This window comes from Dunckerocampus dactyliophorus, chromosome 3 (genome assembly GCF_027744805.1).
Source record: "Dunckerocampus dactyliophorus isolate RoL2022-P2 chromosome 3, RoL_Ddac_1.1, whole genome shotgun sequence".
Lineage (NCBI taxonomy): Eukaryota > Metazoa > Chordata > Actinopteri > Syngnathiformes > Syngnathidae > Dunckerocampus > Dunckerocampus dactyliophorus.
Window position 1 is genome coordinate 12,059,611 of NC_072821.1, and position 26,243 is coordinate 12,085,853.

At 39.3% G+C, this 26,243-nt stretch overlaps 1 protein-coding gene across 2 annotated transcripts in view; it reads right to left on the reverse strand.

Moving 5' to 3' along the window:
• The window catches only part of furina (furin (paired basic amino acid cleaving enzyme) a), a 71,322-nt gene that overhangs the window by 39,792 nt on the left and 5,287 nt on the right, over positions 1 to 26,243 (reverse strand). For both annotated transcript variants that reach the window (XM_054769896.1, XM_054769897.1), the window contains exon 2: positions 24,282 to 24,608. In XM_054769896.1, coding sequence (XP_054625871.1) covers positions 24,282 to 24,575 — 294 coding nt within the window. In that variant the 5' untranslated portion in view covers positions 24,576 to 24,608. The remainder of the gene's footprint in view (positions 1 to 24,281; positions 24,609 to 26,243) is intronic.

Here is a 26,243-nt window from a genome sequence, read left to right on the forward strand (position 1 = left end):
TTAAATAAAATTAAACAAACAATCAAATAAAGTATTACATTTAAACAAAAAAAAGACCGCAACCCCCCAATGAAAATAAAATAGACTCAGTCTCTTAGCAAAAATTGCACTTACACAAAAATCACAATCAAGCACAATATTTCTGATTTTGAATCAGTGTCACATTCGTTGTTGTCGGGATATTGACCAATAAATAAAGAAATAACCCAGAAATACCCTGAAGTTGACATTGTGTGTCAATGCTCATTTGTACATACACTTCCTTAAGTTCCTTAATTGACTTTTAGCAATGTTGTTTGTGGAATACACCGTTTACGTTTAATGGGGTGTAACGTTTTGTCGGAGCTTTGTATTATTTGATTGTCTTTGTCACAAACTTTTTCATGTCACACAGTGACGGTGTGGAAACAGGCTGAAATTGACATCATATCGTGTTTTGTACACAACAGGCACGAAAGAAAAGTATTCGATCGTGGAGCACAGGAAAAACAGCTAGCGAGTGGACACTTGCTCGCGCTCCACCTCTCCCCACTGGGACAAAGAGACAGGAGGTTTCACTTAGTCCAATCATTGCCCTATAGAACCACCGTGCCATGGTGCTGAGACATGCACAGAGTGAAACCTCTGTCATCCAGCCCATTCGGTAGAGAGACAGGAGGAAAACAAACACACATGCACTTATCAATAGATCAAGGCTAGCAAAATTATTCATTTTTATTTATCGTGCGATTAATTGATTCATTGATTATCGTGACAGGCCTAGCTCAAGACATACACACGGACCAGGGAACTCACTTCTCACCAAATGATAGCTTCGATGGACTGTAGCTTATTGCAATTTTGCACAGAATAAGTAGCGTCGCTATAGAATGGATAAGTAACCATTATGGTTACCAAAGTTATTTGTATGTACTGTCACTGTGAAGTGCGAGCTAAAATTTGGGTACGAGCTGCTAGTAAACGGTAGGCATAGCCGAGGACAGTTATGTAAGGGCTTATGTCAATGTGACCACAGCTGACGCGCTAGCAGCGCTAGCATTAGCAGCAGACGAGCTAGTCATCAACACATGAGTAAAACACACAGTACGTACATTATAGCAATCTAATTTATCTTATTTAGAATGTATTGCATAAAACTATGACAGAAAAAACATCAAATTAAATGTACAAGATGAATACAGATCCACGATCCACCAGTATGAGCCTGGACTTGTTTTCAGAGAGGTTGTGCACCGAACAAATATGCACATTAGCACTCAAAAAGGTCAGCAAATCTTACCTTTATGCATTCCCACATAGTATCAGCATTTGGGAGCAAATATGAGGTGAAGGAAAAAGGGTAAAAATACAGTATAGTCGTCTGTGTGTGAATTTCTGTTAGAGTTTAATAAAGTATCTTTACGTCGTCTTCCATTTTTAGAGTCAGTCAAGGGCCAGTTTAGTATTTCTCTCTCCTCTCCCAAAAAAACCCCCAATAACATGGATATCCATGTTTTTTTTTTTTTTATTTTATTTTCATCCAATGTACATAAGTCATTTTGGTCACAAAATTGAGATGCTTTTGGACAGCAATGATACACAGATGATGCTATTGAACAAACTAGAAATAATGTAGCGATCAAATAACTATGGTGGTGGTAACATAGTATGTTGGAATAGGAGTTGTCCATGGATAAATAGAGTGTGATAAACACAACTGAAATGATATTAACTCTGTGTAGCTTCATTTAAACCTGCGATACCCCTGGTCTACTGGCTTAAATATGCATCCACTAAAATATAAAAACAGGCGTTTTCCCTGTGCATGCATCAGCAAATGGGTTTCGTGTCCACTACGACAGACCTCAACTTTGTGGACTTGATGAGGGTATAAAGTTTACAGAGTCATGGCAGAACTGCTGTAGAACTGCTAGCTCACGGGTCGATGAGAACTGTCCTCACAGCAAGGTCCAAGTTGGATTCAGACAGCAAAAGAGGGCATGCATACACCGGCCCTTAAAACAACAAAAAAAATCCTGACTTGTACACATGCCATCATTATAAATCCTAGAAAAGTCGATATGTTTGAGAAGGGTACATTCTATCACTCTCCGCTCCATTATTCCCTCTTATGTAACATGTAGCCTGTTCAGGCTATTCAATCTCTCATGAATGTTTTCTTTTCCGGCACATACAGCACATGTTTAACAAAAGGAGGACCCTGAACTGTCTGACTCTTATACAATGTCCAACAGAATGAGAAATTAATTAAAACATTTAATGAATATGGTTTGATTTATTTTTTTATTTAAAAATATAAAATTTATGAAAGCTATTTCATTCCGTGGGATACATGTAACAAATGTTAGCTGTAAAACAGAATTACCTTATAATTTGGGAATTCCATAAAATTCAGTTTATCCGGGAAATACTACAAAGCACGGTGGTCTAGTGGTTAGCATGTTGGCCACACAGTCACAGCCTGGGTTTGAATCTCCATTGGGCATTTTCTGTGCGAAGCTTGCATGTTCTCCGGGTGACCTGTCGCCCGAAGTCAGCTGGGATAGGCTCCAGCAGCCCCCGCGACCCTAATGAGAAGTGGTATAGAAAATGGATGGATGGATACTACAAAGAGACTTAACTACTGCAGTTGCTCAGACCTACTAATTAATTGATCTTCGCAGAGAATTAAGAGCAGCAACGTTGAGAGAAAACAAATTCAGCTTTAAAAGGAGTGTTTCATTAGACTGAACAAAAAATACTTTACTAATGGACAGAGAAGGTCTTGCCATAATTCTCTGGCAAATCAAGTCCGATACATTTTATGATCAGTCCGCTGGAGTTCAAAGGCTGCCCTATTAGTCATATTAACAGTTGAGGGATTATCTCATACGAACGTGTTGTAGACCCTCATGCAGATAGCTTAATGAGCTCACCCTCATTAGCAGAGGAATTTCACAGAATTCATTGCAATTTAGCTCATCAGAAAAAGTGTGTGCGCTGTTGTCCATGTGTGTTCAGTGCATGCAGGGGGAAGAAGGGTGCCCAAGAAGCGAGCAAGAGGAAATTGAAGAGGGTTGGGCAGGAAGTTGGGTTCATCATGAGGGAGGCAGCTCAGTCACAAAGGCACAGAGTGTATCATTGCCTTTGACATCACACGGCATAATCAGGTCTAATAAAAAAAAATTCTATCTTTGGAGGCGAAAGCGCGGTTGTAGTAGTAGTCTCACCAGGTTAAAGGCTAGCCCTGACTTTGATTCCATGTTCTCCTTTGATCATCGTTCATTGTCATTCATTAGTGGAGAGTACCTATACTTATTTGACAATTTAAAATGCACTACAAGTGTGTACAAATCAACATTTCTCTTACTAGGCACAGTTTTCTCCACGAGCGTGGTGACGAACGAGGTGGCTGTGCAGGTGTTGTATTTTTGTGAGACACTTCTTTCATCCTGCAGTGTCAGCGTTGTCTCATCCGCAATGTAAAAGCAAAAGTGAGTACACACTTGTGATTTCAACTATGCTGGCGTATCTTTCCGTTTAACTTCACCGCCATTGGGAGGCATTTGTTTGTTTTGTCTTCTTCTTCTGTGACTTCCGCCCAGTTTTCTGCCACTCACAAGGAGCTCCTCCTGGACGACATGTAAAATGGTGACTCACTGAGGAAGAATGGTGGAAGACGTTTATAGCAGGGGTGCTCCAATCGATCGGCTAACAATTAGTATCGGTCTATTTCAAACCCTACATGTGTGCTGTGTCACGTAAGGTTGCTACCACCATTCAGGTAGTTGACAGCTCTCATAGTGATGAAAGCTGGAGATCCCTGCAACCTGGAGTATGTTAGAGTATGTTTTAAGTTAAGCAGGATAGATTTCTATTTAATAAAGATATTTATTTGTATTATTTTGTTCTGTTAATTTTGTTATCTTGAACTAGAAGAAAGAAGAAGAAATTATTGAACAATTTATTTCCCATGTATCAGTATTACTCCAAAACATGCATTAAATTAAATTCAGGTTTGTGTCAAATCAAACTATCCACCCCAAAGTTAATTTTTTAATAATTACCTATTTGCCGGCGGCCCTGGCCAAAAACACTCATCATAAATAAATAGAAAAATGTACAGTTGATCCATGTGATGGGTATGGGATGCGCCAGCTAAGGCCTTACATGCCCTTGATACTGTTTATCACGGTGCTTTGAAGTTCATTACAAACCTAAAATCCTTCACACATCATTGTGTTCTTTATGATAATGTCGGCTGGTCTTCCTTGTCTTTACGCAGGCTGAAACATTGGTACCTCTTTGTATATAAAGCTATGCTCGGACTGCTGCCTAGGTATATAACTGTATGTGATTACATTTTGCCCAGAGAAACCAATCGCTATAACTTGAGATCTGAAGACTTTATCATGTTGACTGTTCCAAGAGTAAACTCAGAACAAGTTTAAAAAGGCATTCAGTTATTCTGCACCATTTTCCTGGAATAAGCTCCAATCTGACTTGAAGCTGCATCAGTTGGTCTCAATTTACTCTTTTGAGAGACTTTTAAATGTTTGGGTTGAAAAATCATCATACTGTAAATGCTGACTAATTTTATTACCTTGTATTTTTATTGTTTTATTTTTTTATTATGTGTGTATGAATGTCTAATGTAACTCGTAAATTGTGCTGCCTCTTGGCCAGGACACTCTTGAAAAAGAGATTTTTAATCTCAATGAGGTTCTCCTGGTTAAATAAAGGACAAAAAAAATTGTTAAAATGGGTCGATCTCACTCATGGATGATCTGTATCGGAATTGGCAGCATAAAACTCTGATCGGAGTAGCCCTAGTGGCTGTATTTTAATAATAATGCAAAAAATGACACACGGCAAGCGTGTATCGATAAATGTCACGATAGTTTGATATATCGATATTTCGTCATGCCCCCATGTAAAATGGCAACTTAAGCTATGCAGGACAGTTTGGAGGACTGAGCTGGCGAATCATACGGTGGTGGTGCCTCAAAGCAGCAGCATAATCCAGGCTTTATTTGAATGTCAACAATTGGCATTTTTATGGATGTTTCTATTAACTGCATTTTGTCACTATTCGCTGGTAACCTCTATTCCTATCCCCCAAAATAGCAAGGATCTACCATAAATGCAGTTACCGTCAGTTGAATAGATTATTCATCGATTATCCAATTATTCAACAACTATTTTGGTAATCCATTATTCGTTTCATTTAAAAATGTACTGTAAATATAGTGATTTCAGCCTCTCAAATGTGACTTTTTTTAAATGTCCTTAGTCATCCATGAAAGCAGACCTATAATCTTTGTGTTTCAGGCTAAACAAGATAGTCACATCAACTTTGACTTTGGAAAAGAGCCATCAACATTTTATTTTCTTTCTGATATCTTGCAAAGCAAGCCCCTGCGGAGATGTGTATGATGAGCATGCATAAGAACATTCCCACGCAAAGTATAGGATTTACCCACTTGTACTTGTGCGTAGGAAAATGCATACATTCATGCACAACTCTTCTTCGCCGTCTTTGCTATGATTTGGGGAGGGGAAAAAAGTCCAATCATGCATTCTTAAAAGGGAGTGCTGCTAAGTGGCGGAAATTAAAAAATGTTCTTTTTTTTAATCCAATTCATAGATTAATCAAAAAAATAATCAACCAATGAATTGATTATTAAAATAATGGTACATTGCGACTTTGCAATATCGGACCACTCTTGCAAAAGCACTCAAAATCTGTCACAGAGCAAAAGCCATTTTCAACTGAATTTAGGCTTAGGCTCTAGTTGGGACAGTCCAAGCCATTATTTTGTTCATTTTGATGTATTTATTCCTCTTCATCTTCAACATCTGAAGGTTTTGGGCCAATATTGACTAGTATTTGCCCCGTTTGACTTCATACTGCATTCTTTGAGGATGGTCTTAAATTCTCCAGTGAAAGGAGAGGCAGATTCAAAATGAATTCATTGACATTTCAGTGGAGGTAGATTGCTTTGAGGCCCCCGGCAGGGGGGCTCCTGCTGGATTGCAAGTGCTGGCAAGCATGCAAGCAAAATATCTGTGCTGGACAAAATTATAGTGCTCTGACTAACAAGCGTGAGGCATTGATTACCGTTCTATATTTAAACATTAGTTTCAAAAACTAAAACGTTTTTGTATTCAGAAACTTAAAACCCAGACTAAAATGAAATACAAGCAAAAATCAAGTCCTAACATCGCCCTCTGACTGATTTTAAGATGTCTTTAAACTCAGATTCGCTCTTACACGCACACACAAAATACTGCACAAAGGGGGGTTGCCAGTGGGACAACCGCTAATAAGATTTAACTCTGGTGCCTAATTTTATCTCTCCTTAGAGCACTGATGGAGAACTGCGACTGGACAAGAATAGCAAACAGGTTCCTCTGACCCTGATGAAGGACCACTGGGGCTATTTGAGGAAACTACACTCACTTAATTTCCCTATAACTCTACATCTTTAACATTTCCATCACTGTCTCCTCTCTCCACAGAGGAATGTGCTCTTTTGTCTCTGCATCCACACCACATGGAAGCCAAAGCCTCTGCACCTCAGTTTAATGGACAGTTATGAAGATCTCCCCGAAGTGCACAGCAGCCACATTTAGAGGAGATGACTTTGACAAAATGTCAAATGGACCGTCATGCCTCCATTAAGACAGGTGACAAGACTTTTGATAATGGAAAGTTGGTTGAAACGCTTCAGCATTTTCTTTCGGCATAAAGTTTTAATTTAGTCTAACCAAAATGCACATCCTACAGTGATCCCAGACTTAATGGCAAACCTAATCAATTGGTGGAATCTTGAAACTGATGTTTTTGGCCAAAGATGCCAATGGTTTTGGCTATGCCTGTATGGAATACAATCAAAGCAACCTAATTTATACAGCCATGGCCAAATACATTGGCATCATTGACATGCCAGTATTCTTGGCCATGACTGTATATAAATTTGACATGTGACTTGTGACAAGTTTTTTTTGGCAAGCCAAATCTTGTTTTTTGTTCTACGAACATAAGAATTTAATAACTACCAACTTATCTTAGGTTGTAAGTAGGGCTAGGGTATAAGCTTGGTATGAATAAGAGGTACTGTATATCTCAGATTGTAGTGCATATTACTTAAGATAAGCAAATTAGTCCAACACAGTAAGTGGCTGATAAGAAAAACTCTTTTGTTAAGTCTTTTTTACTTAGTTTACACTTAGATTTCCTTCAAGCTTAGATTTCAGTTTGTGCAGTGTGGCTGTTCTTGATCAGCAAAATGTGTAACTATAAATGTGTAATAGTTAAACAAATCTTAATTTAGAGAGTGATGCGTTTAGCCAAGAGTTCAAACTAGGGTGAGAGAACAGGATTAATCAACACAAAAGCAGAATGAATGAAACAAACTGCAGTTTGTCCGAATTCAGGTTTATGTGGAGTCCTATGCAGGTCAGTATTGTGAAAACACTGTCACCAACAACAAGTACAACTACAATGGAGAAAGAGCTGAAACTAAGTGGATTGTTTTTGTTCGATATGCCATCATTTTCCATTTATTTCAAATGAAATTAACAAAAACAATATATGACCAAAACATACACAACTGTTGCCTGAAACGGCTGTTAATTTTGTAAATGTGATAATAGAATTAATTTCTCTTTCCAGAAGGAACAAATGAGTCACCCAAATGCTGAGCAACTGCAGTCATCATTTTGACATAAAAAAAAATCTCACATGAGTAGCTCAGCTTGTGTCCAATTTGGTTAAAAGATGACCAGAAAAAATATCATATTAATTACACAGCGTAGTGCAATGAGTAGTGCAATTCATTAATTCACTCCCGCACTCATTATTCCACCCAAAGTCAGCTGGGATATTCTGTAGCTCATCAGTATGAAGCAATTAACATGCATATTATAGCGTACATGACCCTGGTATAGAAATCATCAAAAGCAAGCCCTACTTAACAAGATAAAAAGGAACTGTGCACAAACATGAATTAACAGGCACAAGGATACTAAGTTTACTAATTCTAAGTCATATTATTGAACTACAATGTAAAAATTCACATTTTTTGCAAATTTCATGGTCTGAATTAGAACCCCAGTTGTTCTAGATTCTGTGTCGCCAGTTAAATTTGAAGGACCCATGCCCATGTAAGTTTGGGACAGAACTGAATGGCACCATGTCAGGAAACAAGATGGCAAAGAGGTTGCTACTGTACGGCTGGATGGCTTGCCACGCAAACAGGACATGCCCCATGTCCTCTGAGCACACAGATAGCGAGCCCTCGTCTTTCTTCACTGCTTCCTCCATCTCAGTTGTGGCAGGCGAGAGTGAAAATATCAGAGCTGAGCACCAGCTGGATTGTGGCAGTAATCCGTATGGTGCCACCAATTTGTTCTGAGGTGTGTTTTTACCCCTAAAAAGGTGATAATACTGTCAAAAAAGCCTTATGAAGAGACGGAGCACAACGTCAAAACATGGTAAACTTCTGCATTGTAACGCTACCTTTAAAAGAATGAATACAAATGCTACAAATTAACCAATCCAGTAAAATCCATAATAGTGAAATAAAGAGCTGCAACAATTAATCAGTGAATTGATGATTAATTATCTAATTAATTGACAACTTGAACATTTTACCTTCATTTGGTCTTCTTTCTGCATTACAGAGGCCACCGCCACAACACCGGCGCGTGACACAACTATTTTGGTATTAGATTAATCGTTTCAGCCGCACGGTGGATGAGTGGTTAGCATGTTGGCCACACAGTCAGGTGATCGGGAAGACCTTGGGCATGTCTGTGTGGAGTTTGCATGTTCCCCCCGTGCATGTGTGGGTTTTCACCGGGTACTCCGGTTTCCTCCCACATTCGAAAAACATGCAAGTTAGGTTAATTGGCGACTCTAAATTGTCCATAGGTATGAATGTGAGCGTGAATGTTTGTCTATATGTCCAGGGCCAGTCTGGACATATAGTCCAGGGCGTACCCCGCCTCTCACATGAAGTCAGCTGAGATAGGCTCCAGCATACCCCCGCGACCCTAATTAGCAGCACAGAAAATGGATGGATGGATGAATTGTTTAATTTTATTTTATTTGTAAATCTAATTATTCCAATACAAGTAGGTGACCACTGACTTAGTGACCACTGACTCACTCAAGTAAAAATATTGGTTTAAATTCTCTGTTTGACTCATTTTGATGTGATGTGATATGAACTGACACCAAAGGGAATGCATACGCAGCATAAAAAGATTGACAATGTATCTAATATACCAAGAACAACCACTCAGCTGATGACCCAAAATGCATTAGCCACTTGAACACACTTAATATGAAAATAAAGCCATGTCCCATTCTTCGTGTGTCCTCTTTATAGTGCGTGTGCATGTCCTGCGGCGGCCTTTTAGGTCATCTGACCTCACAGAGGGGGAACATTTGACTGCAGTCCACTCTGAACCTCAAACACAGCTGCTTCATTCAGCTAGCTGAATGCACAAATCACGCGGCTGCATGGCGGCTGGGCCAATTTCAAGAAAGCTGACCACAGCTATTTCCTCGAGTCTGACAACACAATCAACATGGTTCTCTATCCCGCAGAGACTCATTTTATTAACTTCATGAGAGGGATTACAATAAATCGGCTGAACTTAAGATGGATACTACAAATACTTTTCTCGTTTGAAAAGAAAGGCATTAAGCGCAACATCAGTCACTGTGCAATACAATCTCAGTGTACAATGGCAGTAGGAACAAAAAAACGCCCTGTAACTTTAAGAAACAAGTAGCGCCGGTTTCATGCATTCACTTACTGTAAATGGAACAAGGAAAACAGAACAGCCTTAAAATAGAAAAACAAGATGACCCAGTGCCAATAGGGCTCTGCGTGAGTAAGAGAGATTTAGGAAAAGGAGGGGTATTAAAGTAAATGTCTGAAAGGCAGTGGGTGGTGGTGGTGGACTAAACACGGGACTGAGCTACTTCCAACATACTATGATTACTAATATCCTAGCGGTGTATCAATACATCAGGCTGGTTGGTGGCTCTGGATTCTCAGGCAACCCTGTGACATGGGGTCTCCTCACAATGACATATGAGACTATTCAAACAGGTGGACAAGTGCTGAGACAAATGCCGTGAGAAGGAGTGTGAGACTTAAAAAACAAAGCTACCAGCCATGCTGCAATGGCACGATACCTCAGGGAGTGTTACATAAAACAAGCACAGAATCCGAACTTTGAGGGAGATTACCACATCCCTTAACTCAATGACTGCCAGCCATGTTCAGAGCAGAGAGCTCCAAACTGCCAGAGTTTTTGGGCAATTTGCTGAACTTTCAAGACCCACAAAATACTGAGTTTTAGGACTACATAAACATTGAAACTATTTAAAGAAACGCTCTTCTTTCATCAGAAAAAAAATGTTTGTTTCTAGCCTTTGTGGGTCGTAAGGTATATTTGGGTCTTCAGATATTGGCGGTAGAACATAGGGTAGTTTCAACAAAAACACCTGATTTTGACCAAAAAACATAGAAAACTAGCTTTTTCTGCAGAGAAGCGAATTCAAGCAGAGTGACAGTGGGGTCTGCTGGATGTGGGGATTAATTCCTGCTGCTGACCGATCCAGACGGCAGCCACTCGTCAGAAGAATCGGGGTTGTGAGTCACCCGACTCTGAACTGCTTCCAGAGTCAGGCTCCAGTGTCGCGCCACATCACTGAGTAACGCTAACCACTAGCTTGCTGCTTCGGCTGCCATTGTCAACTGCATTTGTGTCTACATCACCCATGTCACCTCTATCTTTCGCGATCGCGTCACTACTAAAGGCAGATCCACCCCTCGACAAGCTCTGCGACAGTGCTAGCTGCCTGTATTTTTTTGTCTCCGCTCGATTTCTGCATGTGTTTCGCCTTTTTCCTCCCTCAACCCACAATCGGTCTTATTCATAGAGAATCTGACGCTGCCAGTTGGAGGAAAAGAGAACCTTTGCCCCCTACTGGGAGGACAAATACATTGCCTTCAAGTCAGAAATTTTCACACAAGGTGAATAAGACTTCGATCTGTTGCTCCCGCGGAAAAAAGCAAAAGACGTTAATAGAAGTCTTTAGCAGTCAACGTTACTTTTTGAAAAGACAATAGACGTCTTTGGCAGTGAAAGAGTTAATTGCAACCCTACAGACTAGTGCAAAGTGCACTTTTTTGCTTGCTTTAATGTTTGATTACTCAGAAAATGGTGTTAAAAACTTTATTTTCTGCCATTTAAGTTAATTTTACCAGAAAATAATGATTTATTGCAAGGAAATGCAATGTCCAATTTCCATCACTACAAATGCTTTACCTTACGTGTGTATCCTATAGCAGTATATTTAGAACACATTTTGATCTTCACATGTCCGTAAATTGAGCTCTAAATTGGAATATCCCAAAGAAACATCATCCATACATAGCAGCAAACACATGCAAAGAAACTTCTGCCATGTGAGTAAAACAATCTTTGTTTTGTATTCTGTTATAACAATTTTATCTCCCATAGAGCAAACGCTCACACCTTTTCAATCCGCCACTATGTGGTAACAAACCATAGATGAAATTGACTTAATAAGGCATCAAATTCCATCAGCTTCACCTCACTATCAGCAAAATCATTATTCACAATATAGATGACGTGCTCTGTTCTCTAAAAGGCACCCAGGGAGTCAGTTTTGCAGTCATGCCGGGGGAAGGAGGTAGTTATTCAGTGATTCTTACCTACATCAGCACCACATTCAAACACACACATATCTTTGCTGTAGACATTCAAAGAAAATACATGTCGTTATACTGTAGGTGTCGTCGAATCAATTTAGAGCAATGGGCGGCCACTCATGCCACTAAGATGTTATTTGTTCCCTTGATGCTAAATTAAGACTAATACGTGTGACATGGTTGAAGGTAATTTAAATAAAACATTCCACTTATATTCTGCTTTGACGACCTTCCAAATGCGTAGGTGCTGTTTGTGTTTGTAAATTACCCATCAATTATGAAGTTTCTCATTAGCAAAGTAATTGCTGCTCTTTCACGATGATTTAGAAAATTCTATGTAAACCTTGTATCTGTGTTAATACTAGCACAACTTCAGTCTGTTACAACTTGGGGATCCTGTTACAAAGAAAAATTTACAGCCATAATAAGGAAAAAGCGCCACCCAACTACTAAATTCCTCCCAAAACGTTGCTTCACACAGGCTTGTCAACATTCACCTCATTGTTTTCATTGTAAAAAGGCTTATCAGATCGAGGCCCTTGCACCTCAAACAACAGCCCCACCTCCTCCGTCAGACTGTGTTGATGTATGTGCTTACACGCAAAAGACAGGCCGGGTCACGACAGGCCTTGTTCAGCACTCCATGTGCTCCGTATTGGAAGGCAGGAGCCAAAATCAACTAACGATGCAGATTGGGTTTTGCTGAATTGAAGTTCATGTTTATTGCATTTTATTTTCTGCTTGCGTCTGTCCAGTGAAAACTCTGAGGGCCCAAGTCTTCTACAGCAGTAAGAAAATTCATTAGCACTAAGACACTGCCTAACAAGTGTCTTATCTTGCAGCCACCGAAGCAGATGTGTCAGTTCATTGTTCAACAGCCCAGTGAATTTGCTTCCTTCCTTGAAGTGTTGAGTTTGCTTCTTCCACCCAGATTTATGGTTTTAGTCACAGTTCAAATCCAGGACCATCTGAGCAGAAACACTAATACGTAGGAGATTGACAAATTTAACAAGTATTCAAATGTCATTCATGATTCAGAGATGCAAGGTCATGAGGTAACAGGAAATATCACATCACAGTTTATACACACACATTTTCCCCTACGTAAAACAAATAGTAAATTAATTCCTTCTCAGTAATACAACTAACATAATCACATTGGAGCTAAACAGTACTTATATTACAGACCTGTACATTCCTCGAATACCTCAGACTACATTGCGTGCGTGCGTACATGCATTTTTTAATGTGGAAGAGGTCCTTGTCCGTGTATTTCCCTGTCCTCACAGCACATCTGGTTCTCGTTACGGCCCCTGTGACCTGTGTGTAGGTCTGTTCCATCCCAGCCCCCATCCATCGCTGAGTAATGACCCGAGTGCCGATGCGGTTCCCAGGACCCCTGGCAATATGAATGTTCACTCCTGTGCTGTCGGCAGCAGAAAGACCCCTGCAGACCTCTGTTATTTTTTTTTTCATCTGTTGCTCTGGTTTTTGTTGACAAAGGAGAATGATTTCTGGCATCCCCTGCCCTGTTCAAAAGCATAAGATTAGTGGTGCGCATTTGACTACATTTTCTTGATAGACTATGTGGAAAATTAACAAATTAATTGGTTGTTAGTTTTTAGGACTGCTCATTACGAATTATTTAAAATACTAAGAAAAATGTGTTTTTCACAAAGATGCGTTTTTTTTCCATGAATAATCTGTTTTGCAGCAATAGTTTTAACAGTCACGCTTTAGGCCCGACTTAACCTATTCACATTAGATGAGCACATAAAACAATATAAAGTATCTACAGCTTAGTTGAGACATATGAATATATCACTATAAATGCAGTCAGCGGTGCACTGTCCAAATAATATCAACACAGTGGCAAAGAGAGGAGGGGTTTTGACCTGACAGAGAGCTGACGTTATGATGTTCTTCTTCAGGGCATATACTACTTAATACTGACTCAATAGCACTTCTGCTGGTTGCAGCAAAGTATTGCGTGTGTACCCCGGCTTCTTCCCACATTCCAAACATATATGCACGTTAGGTTAATTGGAGGCTCTAAATTGTACATACTGTAGGTATGAATATGAATGTGAGTGTGAGTGGTTTGTCTATATGTGCCCTGTGATTGGCTGCCAACCTGTCGCCCCTCTTGCCCAAAATCAGCTGGGACAGGCTCCAGCATACCTCCACGACCCTAGTGAGGACAAGCGGCATAGAAAATGAATGGTCACAGTTCTCAGTGATGGTTCATATGTGATAACATTTTGAACAATGACACTACTTCTATTAATTGGGGAAAAAATGTGACCGACCGCATGTTTCACGTGGTTAACTATTGTCATGATCAAGCCCCTTCTCTAACTTCAATGAGCATCTGACAAAACGCAGCTCTGACATCGCCAAGAAAGCGTGTGACTTAAGGAAGCCGGAGAAAATTTAAAGCATTTGGAGCATTAACTGCTAAATCAAGTTAAATGGAAAACCGGGAGGAATCCAAAGTACTTGTTGTCAAAGACATCAAAGAACTGGATATATTGAAAATGACATCTCGACAGGAAATTCAAATTAAATTTTAAAATTAAAGACAAGACTCACAAAGGATTGGCGCAGCTTGAATTCAACAACAATCAATAACATCTCTACAGAAACGCAGATTATTTTATTTAATGTCTCCACTTATTCTAATTTAACAATTTATTATTATTTATATTAACAATTCATTCCTTTTTAAATACTTTTATGAAATTTTAACCTTATATTTCTTGCATTTTCTTTAAATTTGCACAAGCTTTATAGTGGCATTATTTTAACTCCTATTTGCTTTTTGATATTTTTTTTTAACACAAAATGTAAATGACAAAATGTAAGCAAGTGAAATGGTGTCAACAGTGAATGAACTATCAGATGTAGACATGAAGAAGGGGTAGGATTATATGATCTGCTTCTTCCTACTCCTTTTCAGACAAGTTGAATAGCGCACATGTACCGACATGATGTTCCCTAATGCAACTTGAAAAGCAAATAAACCGTTCCACACCAATTTTTAAACAAAATGCAATGCTTTTAACACTACCTGTAATTTGAGGCCACTTTTGCTTAAGTAAAACAAAGACAACAGACGAATGAAGCATCGAACTGGCACACATTAAGACCTATCTTATTAGACACCCTCCTATGTTTAGAAACAACAGCAGTAGGATGGATCAAATTAAAGGTAATCCTCTTGATGTCTAATTTGGATCTGTTAATCTGGACTGATTTTGTGTTGATAATAGAAGCATGATGCTAATAAAAAATGCCCGTACTTTCTTCAAGGTTATTGATTTATGCACTTTTTTTTACCACAGTTATGCTTGCTCATTTTTCAGCGTCAAAGTTGTTAGCTTGCTCTGTCACATGGAGGAAAGAGATTCAATAATCATTTGAATGCAACGTTTGAACACACAACCACTCTGTGGCTGTGCCGCAAACAACTTAAATTTAGTAAATGCCGCAACAGTGACATTAGCCAAACATTACAACACGTTACCATTCAAGTCCATATTGTACGCCTGTTCACTACATTTTGTATGTCATGACATGTTTAAAATTTTTACAAGGTTTCCTATGAAAACCGTGCTTCTTCATGGATTAATAGCACAACTTTAAAGATGAGACAACTGGAGATGTACAGTAAGTCTTCCTCTGCCCCACTCCATTGTTTTATGGTCAGTGCGGTTTAGGTACATGAATTCTGGTATAAGCTCTACATTCTCTCCACCACAGCCAACAGGACCGGTCAGTCTCTACAGTTCATTAGCTTTCAAAGAAGAGCAGCTGCACTGAGATAAAGTTAAGATCTGGGGCGGCTTAGCACGAGGGCCAGGGTGTGAAATAAAAGCAGTCTCTGTAAGTGACTGTCCAAACAAAGACACAGTAGACCATACGTGTCAATCTCAGGCCCAGGGGCCAAATCTGACCCGCGCTGCAATTTCATTCCGCCCGCGGAACTGTTTGGAAAAAAGCTTTGAGTTGGCCCGCCTTGCAAACCTGATCAAACAAAGTGTGTACAGCGATCTGCGTAATTTAGCGATTCCTCTGATATCAACTACTCCTCTGTCATTCTAATTTTAAAAGTGGAAACAAATTGTATATAGCACGAAATTCACAACCACTCTGACAGGTGCCAGATTCAGACCAAAAGTCAAAATGATTTAACTGTACACTGTACACTAAAAACGGCAAACTTTTTACACTCTGTCTGTACAAACACCTTAAAGAGGCATAAGCCAGTCATAAGTGATCATTTTAACTATAGCGAAGCATGCTGGAAAGCGCGTAATCCGCACATTCCACAGGTGCAAACTTTCGGGTTACACATCTCGCAGATTGTGTTATTTTTGTGTTGATATAAAATACTGTCACTTTTGCCTGCACATTGAGAGAATGACGAAGACGTGGTTGATCAACAATCATTTTATTGAAATGAACAACCACGCCCAAACAACCATAGTTGTACATCCACAGAAAGTAGGAATTGCAAGCAGGAATGAACAGACACAAAAAAGTGTCCATTTCCCCCACTCCGATGTAAAAAAAAGTGTCCATCTACACAAATTTCTAAAAAAATATGTGCTCTAACTATGAAAATATTCAATTTATAAGAAGAAATCGCAGAATTCACTCATCACGGTTGGGTCTAGAACCAATTAACCACGATAAACGAGGGACTACCATGTGTGCTTTCATTTCAGAGTCTCCCAAAGTCTCTTCACTAGATTTGTTGCTTTTTGCTCTGAGTACTTGTTAAACATAGCAACAAAGTCTTATTCTCTGGTTACAGAGCCACCTGCTGTAAATGTGTTAGCGAGCGAGGGCGAACTGGTAGCGCCAAATCTAATTGTGGCAGGCTCCTGCATGGTGTACTTAAAAAGGGACAAACCCTGCTGGCTCGATACAGCTGTACACTCCCGGCTAAGCCTACTGGCTAAAGTAGGTTGGAGTATGTTTAGTACAGAGTGGTGCATTAAAGATTGATGACGATATTGCATGAGTAAATATGCTTACAAAACACACTTTAAAATATAATAAAATATTAAAAGGTGGAAATCCATAGCTGGCAAGATTGAGTCGCATGGTTGACTGGAGGAACCTGGATAAGTTTCCTGGGCACTACTATAATAAATCAAAGATGAACAGGAACACCGTAAACTGTTACAGGCACCACTACTTAAATTGCACAAAAAAATATATATCTTTAATAAAATATAACTGATTCATTGATTTTTCATTTTCCCATTAGTTATTCAAAGAAATGCCCGTTTTTATCCAATACCCAAGGTATTGCACATCTCCACCAAAGGGCGTGCTTAATAACAAGTTCATTTCATATGTAATCAATCCCAAAAGGCATTTCTGAAGGTGGTGTTTCTATTCAGTTGATTTGCATCTGGTAGAATGCAGTCAGTACACCAGATGAAACACCTGAGTGAATCTTGCAGAGTGGCTCCTTACAGAGCTCAACAGGCCCTTTCTTCGCCCATCATAACTGGCCCAATCATGTTAGATGTCTTTCCAGCAATTTTTTCCACACACCTTTCCGCCCCCCCCCCCCCCCCCCCCCCCCCCCCCCCACACACACACACACACACACACACACACACACACACACACACACACACACAGTTCATAGCCTCAGTTCTCCAGTGTCCAATTACGGATTTCTTCCCGTCAAGTTTCTCGTTTGAGACAAGCTGGTTGTGCCCAATATAAAACTTTTTTATTTGGAGATGAGTCCAATACGATGTATATAGAACTTTTCAGTGAAAGCAAGAATTGACAGCGCTAGCTCAAGGGATCGTCTTAACAGCAACTATACATCTTAACACAAATCGCACCAGATAGAGAAAATTAAAAGAGTTTTGATATGTCAATTACTGTATTAGCAAAGACACCTGAAGCAGTCAACCCTAAAAGTCACTTCATGTCTTTCCTTCTTTCTTTAAAGTCTCCAGATAAATGATTAAAAATAAATAGCATTGAAGCAAAGTAGAATTACCCCAAATCTCAAAATAATGTCCGAGTATTTTTATTCATCAAGGTAATTGTATTCTCACCTGAAATGTCTAAGACAACCTGAACAATCCAGTTGCGAATGATTCAAAGCCCTGAGAATCACAATAATTTCCCATACACTTTTGATCGTTTAGTCATGACTGTTATTCTTAGCCATATACTATATCATTCACATGGCAACTGAACTCATAATGTGAATTTATTATCAAGATGAAAATATTTTGCATTGCGCAGTAACATTTTTATTAGCTGTCAAATGTACTGTGAAGCCATTAAGCTGCCATAATATGAGATACAACCTTAGGTTAATGCTGCAATACTGCATGTCAAATAGCGATGCTCCCTTGATCACAAAGGATTCGTGAGCTGCATACAAGATAAAATAGTTGGTAAAAAGCCTCAGGCCAGTAGCAGATAGAACAAGTGCACTCATATATGCCAAAAGTCTACCAAGCAGTTTAACCAGCAGTCAGTTTAATCGGATAACAGGAAAAAGGGATCTTGTAAGTTTGAGCGTGACTGAAGCAGTTTTTCAATGTGTCTGATCCAGGCGTTGACTTTGATCCTCTTCAGATAACTCAATTGATTTTTTTTTTTTAATTTACTAATTAAATGTGCCATTCTTTTCACCTCTTGCCAGGGGCAACATGTGCTCTAATCCCACATCTTGACTTTATCAAATACAACTAGAGTGGAACTGCGACTTAACCAGACGTGGCAAAACATCTTACTACCATTTGGGAAGCAGAGTAAGGTTGACTATGTGGGCAGCAAAAGTTCTTTAAAATGTTCAATACAAGGAGATGCGAGTTGGCAGTTAATCCCAACACCACACTGTGTGCGTCTGCCAATTTCTTAATTGCATTACTTTAACTTTGTTTTAATTAGTCCTCTCTTCTAAAATGGGCTTATAACTTAAAAGCGCATTCAAAGTCATGGGTAGTACATTAGTTACATTTACTGAGAGTACTTGCAAGAACATTAAAGTGCTCATGACACCAAAACACATGTTAACCTTGTTATTTTTGCCTTAAAAAATAACACTGAAAGGCATATTTCCTGTGTTAAAGCATCATTACTGTCGCTTCATAGGTCAGTCAGCTGACATTGTGCCCCCTCCTGATTCGCTCTTGTACCGCGGCAGCGGCATAAAAAAAGTGGAGAACAAGCAGCCACACACGGATAATGCAACTTTCACCTTTAATGGTATATACAGTATATATGTAATGCTGTATAGCAAATGCTAACTGGATGTAATACATGATGAACAGTACGTAGCTATTTTCACTGACATATTACCCAGTTTATGTACACAACTATTGAGGAATTATCTTTATTGCCATATTGATTTGAAATGTGAATTACTGAACGATAAACTATTTTGATGACCTGTAAACTTTGAAGCTGTGAATGTGAAATACTAAACATGAGTATTTAGTATAGTAGTTGCAACGTTTACGATTAGATTTTATATATGCTGTATGTTTTATAGTAAGATGTAGATCATTTTCATTGTGTGCACCCCTGATATACATGTACATAAATGCTCATATTTATAAATAAATGTATCTCTATATTCTCTGTGCTTATAGTGGGAGGTAAATCTTTGGCTCAAAGTTTCCCACAGGCTGAAAAAGTGTGAGCACCCCTGTGCTATGCAGATACACATATAGCCATGTATTTACATGTTGACCACAACTAATTTGAAATAAAATATCTATCACAAATCATAAAAACGTTTTACTACACTTTATTTTGAAAATTCATCTACTACATCGATATATTGATTTATATTCCTATGATCCAACTACATCGATCAGCGTTCAGCAAGTTGCCATTCCGGAAGACATATCGATCTAACATTGTTTAAAAGGTAATCAAATCGATTTTATCGATTGCATACGAGGAAATAAAGCATTGGATTTAAGCATGGCAGGCTTTATATGGATGTGTGGTTTTAGCACTTTTAATGATAAAGACGTTAAACGTTACTCATGTAACAGTTGATTTGGCGTAAATTCATCAGTCATGCCTGTTGAGTGGGGCGCACGGATGACGTCTTGTAAAGGTGACAGTGTGGTTGGCACATGTGCAGTTGAATAAACGGAGGCGACACGTCCTCTCCAAAAAGCACAAGTTTGTGCTGTAAAGAGTGACTCTAGACGCAACACTCAGTTCAGTCTGCCTGTGTGTCATCACCACGCTTCATACTGCGTCTTGGACCTCATCGAGTCATACGAGTGCTTTGACAGTTAAGTCTAACTTTAAGCCTTTCAAAATTAATGTATCGACGCTTCAGGACAAGATCAAATGTATGTTGGATATAAATTGACTTTAATATCTTCAAATGAAATTTCAATCAAATCTGATGATGCGAAATATGCTAATTTTGCTTCAGAATTACTGTGTACAGTGGAAGGATTCTCGGCGAAACCTCAACTCCTCCTTTCAGAGACTGGTTTCGGTGACGAAAAGTATTTTTTAAAAAATTATAAAATGTTAATATTTCATTCAAATTAATTTCAAATTCGAGCACACATCCAACACAGGAAATATGCCTTTCAAAAATATTTTTCACGGCAAAAATAACAAGATTAACATGTTTTGGTATCCTGAACACTTTACAAGGTGCTGCCTGTTATGGTTAGGTACTGCAGTGAGGGCGCTAATGTTCAAATGTATTCTGCTCTCTCCCTGCTCAAGGCATGCAAGCCACACCCTACGTAACACACACACTCACAGATGTAAGGTATGAGACCGCATCTGTGTGTATATACGCCTGTGCACAAGCCGTGAGTGAGAGATAGCCATTAACACCATTCATTGTATAATCTCTGAAATCACTATTCGCAACATATGCTAGCCAGTGTGGATATTCTCATATTTTTTCTCATATTTTTGTTTTATTTTGTATGTCTTAGCAGCACTGTCACAGACTACAACTTATTTAACAATATACGGAAAGAAGAAGCAAAAAGGAAAGAAAAAGATTTTAATGTCATCATTTGAAGGATAATACAAAGTCTAGCCAGTGCACTCGTTGCATCATGACATGCTGCTGTCGAGCATTGCTGCCTTGCAGTTTCCTCACTGACATAAAGATGTTTTTCTTCTTTACTTCTTGATGAGTACCAACAAACCCTTTAGCCATGAAATGTCATGGCAATCTTAGAGAAGTAAAGTGATGTTTAAGTTTCACTGTTGCACACACCATAAAAAGCCTCAGATAAGGACCGTGTAGTGAACTTGCACATGCAAACAGTAATTGCAGAATGCTTTGATAGCAGAGGGTACATTTACTGCACTGGCACTGTGTACACGTAAGCCACAGTCGTTACTCACTTAATGCATTGCTTATACACCAACAAAAAGTATGCAAAAGGTGGTTTCATCTAGAAGGACAAGCAGGTAGTGTGTACATGTGCAGTTCCAACTACTAGTCAGTCATATTCAGCGAGGAATCATTTTTTAATATGTTGTCGTCCATGTTTAAACCTTTTAAAAAAGTGCAAAGAAAAACCCTCTTTTATTAGGTTGTTAACGTGTACAGATCCTCAAAACAAAATGTATTTATGGATTCATGCACTAGTAAAGCCGATACGAGTCACAAAAGAGTGTGTGCAAGAGAAGCTATACTAACCAGGGTACATGACAACATGGTAATGTTCTCCACGAGGGCTGGGAATCTCAGGGTACCTCACGATACGATGCGATTCGCGATACATGGCCCACATTAACGATAATATCTCGATGTGGTTATATGTTGGAACACAAAAAAAATATATATATTTCAGAGTTCATATTTTGCAGCATACGTACGTTAAGCAGAGTACAAACAGCTACAGTGCAAAAACAATGACTGTGTGCAATATAACTGTAAACATTTCTTATCAAATGAGAATAAAAACTAAGTAAAATATGATAGCTTGGGGGTCTCCAACCTTTTTTCTTATGAAGGCTACTTTTATAAAATGACAAAAGCCAAGAGCTACTCCTTTTTTTAACATTTATTTTCATACAAAAATAACATTTTCTACAAAAACATCAAACAAAAATAAGTGTTTTTTCCTTTTTGATTTTTTTTAGAATTCCGTTTTTTTTTTTACCTTTTCCACTGATTTTATCAACATAGAATGTGTGCTAATTGGGTTAGTGAACAAAATGTCCATGAATGAAATGCAAAAATCCTTACATTTATTGATGCAATACATCATTGGCCCATTTTGTCCAGTAATTGAGAAATGGATGTACCTTGGCTAACGTTTCTAATGGGATGTCAGCCTCAGCACATATTGCTACAACATCTTCAACAAACTGTAATGCCCAAGCTTGTGATGTAGTCACAGATGTAAATACAATCACGTTATTAATGCAAGATATTTTTGACCACCCTTATTTTGTTCACACAATTAGACAAATGTGACAAAGTGTGCTTTTATTTTGAAGGCTGGAAGTGTGTTGTGTGTGTTTAGAATGGCAATTCACGAGTGATACGAGCTGCGTACAAAAATAAATGTGTCTCTCATTTTTTTTCCACTTAGAACCTGCACGTCGTCAGTGGGCATTGTAAAATGGTCCTTTACATTACAAAATGGTCCTTACATTGAAGCAGTAAAACACAACACAGTGAAAATATACTCATCCAGCATGAGTCGCACACACACAGCTGCACTAGCACGCTCTGCTGAACTAAGCTAATCCCGCTAGCTTCCATTCACGCTCCATACCAGAGGAGTTTCCAAGGTTTTTCACCGCCATTTCGACATGTTTAGTAGTGTTGGTGATGAGATTCCGCCACGATTGAGCGGCTCACCGGGGAAAATACATCCCCACACAAACTTTCCCTCTTCTCACAAGAAGATCATTTCATTCACATGTCACTTTCCGCGAGATTCCACCTTTAACAGTACATTGTGTTTTTATTGGCCAATTCCAAACCACAGTTTGTTCACATACAGTGCAATCCCACCTCCTTTGCACTTTCTACAGGCTCTTGTGTTCCTGGCCGCTCTGAGGTCGGCTAGCTCCTAACGTGAGGCTCTAGTACGCTAGCTCTTAGCCATTCAGGAGGAGGGTTCACTCTCTCTGTTTATTCCACTGGGGCACCAACGTGCACAGACAGATGCAGAGTGAATCCTCTTGTCATCCAGCCTGTGTGGTAGAGAAAGACGAGGAAAACAAACACGCATGCATGCACACGTCAATTTATCGAGGCTGGCAAAATTATTATTTTTGTTATCGCTCGATTAATCGATTTATTGATTATCGTGACAGGTTGTTTTTTTCTCCAGCTCTAAAGCAATGGCTCTGTTTCAGTCTGTAATCAGGATGTACTTTAGCTTTATTTCATTTATACAGTGAGAGTAGAGATTGACTTTCATTAGCAGTAACACTTGACTGTTTATGTATGATTTATGGTGATGACGTCACATCATATCTCAATCAACTCAACACAAAGTCCAGTTCTAAGCTTGTAAAATTGGCTCTCGTAACCGTTAACAAAAGACAGAAAGACGATCATTTGTATGATTATTTTATGTCCTACCTCTGCATCATCAAACCACTGGAGCTTCCCATGTTATGGTTTTGTCATGGTTCTTTTGGAGGATTTTTGGTGCTGCTGAATAGTATTGAGCAGAATTAGTTGTTCAACATATGCAGTGTTTCCCATACTATTATATAAACACAAATAAATAAGACAAGATTTATACAACACAAAAAAAAGGTACAGATGACCACCTTGGTTAAACTAGGTCTACACTGGTGGATAACGCGGACTGAAGGACAAAGGAGGTGGAGGTGCAAGTACATTGCACATGCAAGTATGGTGCTTTGAACGTCTGGCAAGGCTTTTTAAATATGCACACACACACACACACACACACACACACTAAAACTGCATGTTGAACTGATTAAACTGGACGGGGTAGGCACACAACACATATTACCATTGCTGGGCTACGTGACAGTTAGTGTGTCCAGCAGATACTCAGCCAGGACTAAAAAAAATCAAATGGAAAACTAGAATTGTATTTCTTTTAGTTGCACTACTTGAAAAAGCATGATAATTCAGCAGAACTCTGATTACGAGTGTTTTTCTCTCTGGTGCTTTCAACAAGCCACGTGCTAGGCAGAGAAATGTGTCGCTTAATAAATCTTAATCATTTCAGATATGGACTTATGGAGATATGGAGGAAAAAATTGCTCCTTGACCATACACCAGATAAGACAGTCAGTTCAGAAGAGAGAGAGAAAATACACTTTTAGACAATATGTATGTCTGGTGTGCTTCCTGTTTTTAATGTTACGCCATATGAGAATTAAGAGGCAGCAACATGTATGTATGATGAGGCAAATGGGAATGTTCTGTGCTTTAAAAAAATGACAGTTTGAGGGTGCAGTACGGTAATGCTTAAAAATGCTAATGCTCATTTAATACACATGCCAACCAGCAGACTCCAAAGATTTAGGCAGAAATTTTCAACTTACATGTCCATGGTTGATGAAGCCATGTTTACTGGCAATTTGTTCTGCTTCCTCCCGACCCCCAGGTATGTGGACAGCCCATGTGTTAGTGTAGATCTTCTGACTTAGCACTGGTTCCAGCCCAGAAACCAGCAAGATCAGCAGAGACCATAATATCAACTCCGCCAGCATGAGCCTACGCCTCCTCGCAGAAGGAGATGGAGATCCAGCAGCCATGGGGTCCCCAGAAGCAGCAGAGCCTCTGCGCATAGTACCTCTCTGCCAGGTCAGAGCCACCCACGGTACTTGCAGGTGCATGGAGAAACAAGGAAGGGGAATGTCAGAGCTTACCTGATGGGAAACAGAAAAGCAAGAATAATCAGTACAGGTTTGCATAGCTGACAACAACCACGCAAAAGTAAGAATTCATCAGGCAGGATATAGCCTGATGTACCAAAGTCGCAAATTGCAACAAGTAGCATTGCTGAATTTAACAAGCCACTTCTGCAAATATGGTGCCTCATGTAGTTAATACTTTCCACCAGGAGATGGCGGACATCTGTGACCTCAATTTGAGCAACATTTGTGGCCGTTTCTATGCCAATGGTTAATGGTGCTAATGGTGAGGGGGGTAGCGGGAATGTAAAAAATACATGGAAATAGCGGCATAAGCGGTACTATCCACAGGAGACTTCTCGGTAAAAAATACAAATGCGAATAGATATGACCTGGGAATACAATGACCTGGATGAATGAGAATATTCACTGGCACAATAGATACTTTATATACAGTATATGTAATAAGAGCAGTAATAATGAGTGGTGGAGGCAGCAGTGTTCAAGATCCCGCTGTAAATGACGATGATGGCTGGGTTTGCTTGAGAGATGAGGAGAAGTATCACAAGTGGATCAGACATTTTGATGAGTGGGTATGGTGAAGACAGGGATCTGACAAATTCTGAGCCTGGTGGCATCATAATATGCACAGTCGTTGAGTAAATTTACTCCCATCACAAAGTCTGGGTCATACTGACGATTTTTCTAAGTTACAGTCTGCCTTTATCTCTAACCATTTTCAAGCCACAACCTTTTGAAATGTTAAAACTGGAAAAAAAAAAAAACTCTGGTGCCTCAAGGGTTAATGGAACGTAGGAGGCCAAATAAAGAACAGGGGTTTTATTTATTTTTTTATGTTACATGGATTACGTGGATAAACTTTTCAATAATGAAACATCCAACAGGCAATGCTGTTAAGAAGAACTGCCACAAGGCAGATCAGCAATCACAGCTTTGCGCATGCATTCTGAGGGCCAGCTGGACTTTTGAGAAGTTGGGAGGAAATTGAGAACAGTCACGTCAAGATCAGGCCCAATGTTGTGGAGAAACACCCTGCAGGTATTTACACCCCCTCACACTGGAGAGTTGGAGATACCAAAGAGAAATACTACAAGAAACTGTTTTGTACTTGAGGTGGTAAAGAACAGTTAAAAAACTTGGACGGCATTCTGGATGCTGAGGTATCAGTCTCAAGAAGCAGTGCTAGTCACACACACACACACACACACACAGACCACAACTGTGTGTCTAATTGAAAGACTTTTTCCTAAGCCATATGTGCTAGCTTCAGAGTGTATTGCGTGAGAAACTTTCTACGCAAAACATTTTGAATAGGGCTACCCAAATTCTGTATGTAGTCAAACGTGTTTACCTTGTTCCACTCTTCTCCTTTGTCACATCCAGTATAGCAGCCACAATGACTCTCAGGGGATGGCTCTCCCAACGGATTTCATGACGGGCTTTCTTTTTGCCATTATGATTCACAGCATATACTCAGCGAGCTCAAGCGTGTCTCATTTTTTCTTTGTCAGACAGTTGTTGACTGTTAAAATTGTCTGGGCAACTTGCATATTTATTTCTGGATAAGCATAATTACTTGCTACTAATGTAAGATTTCTTGGCTTTAAGTTTCTAAATAAAGTTTTCGGT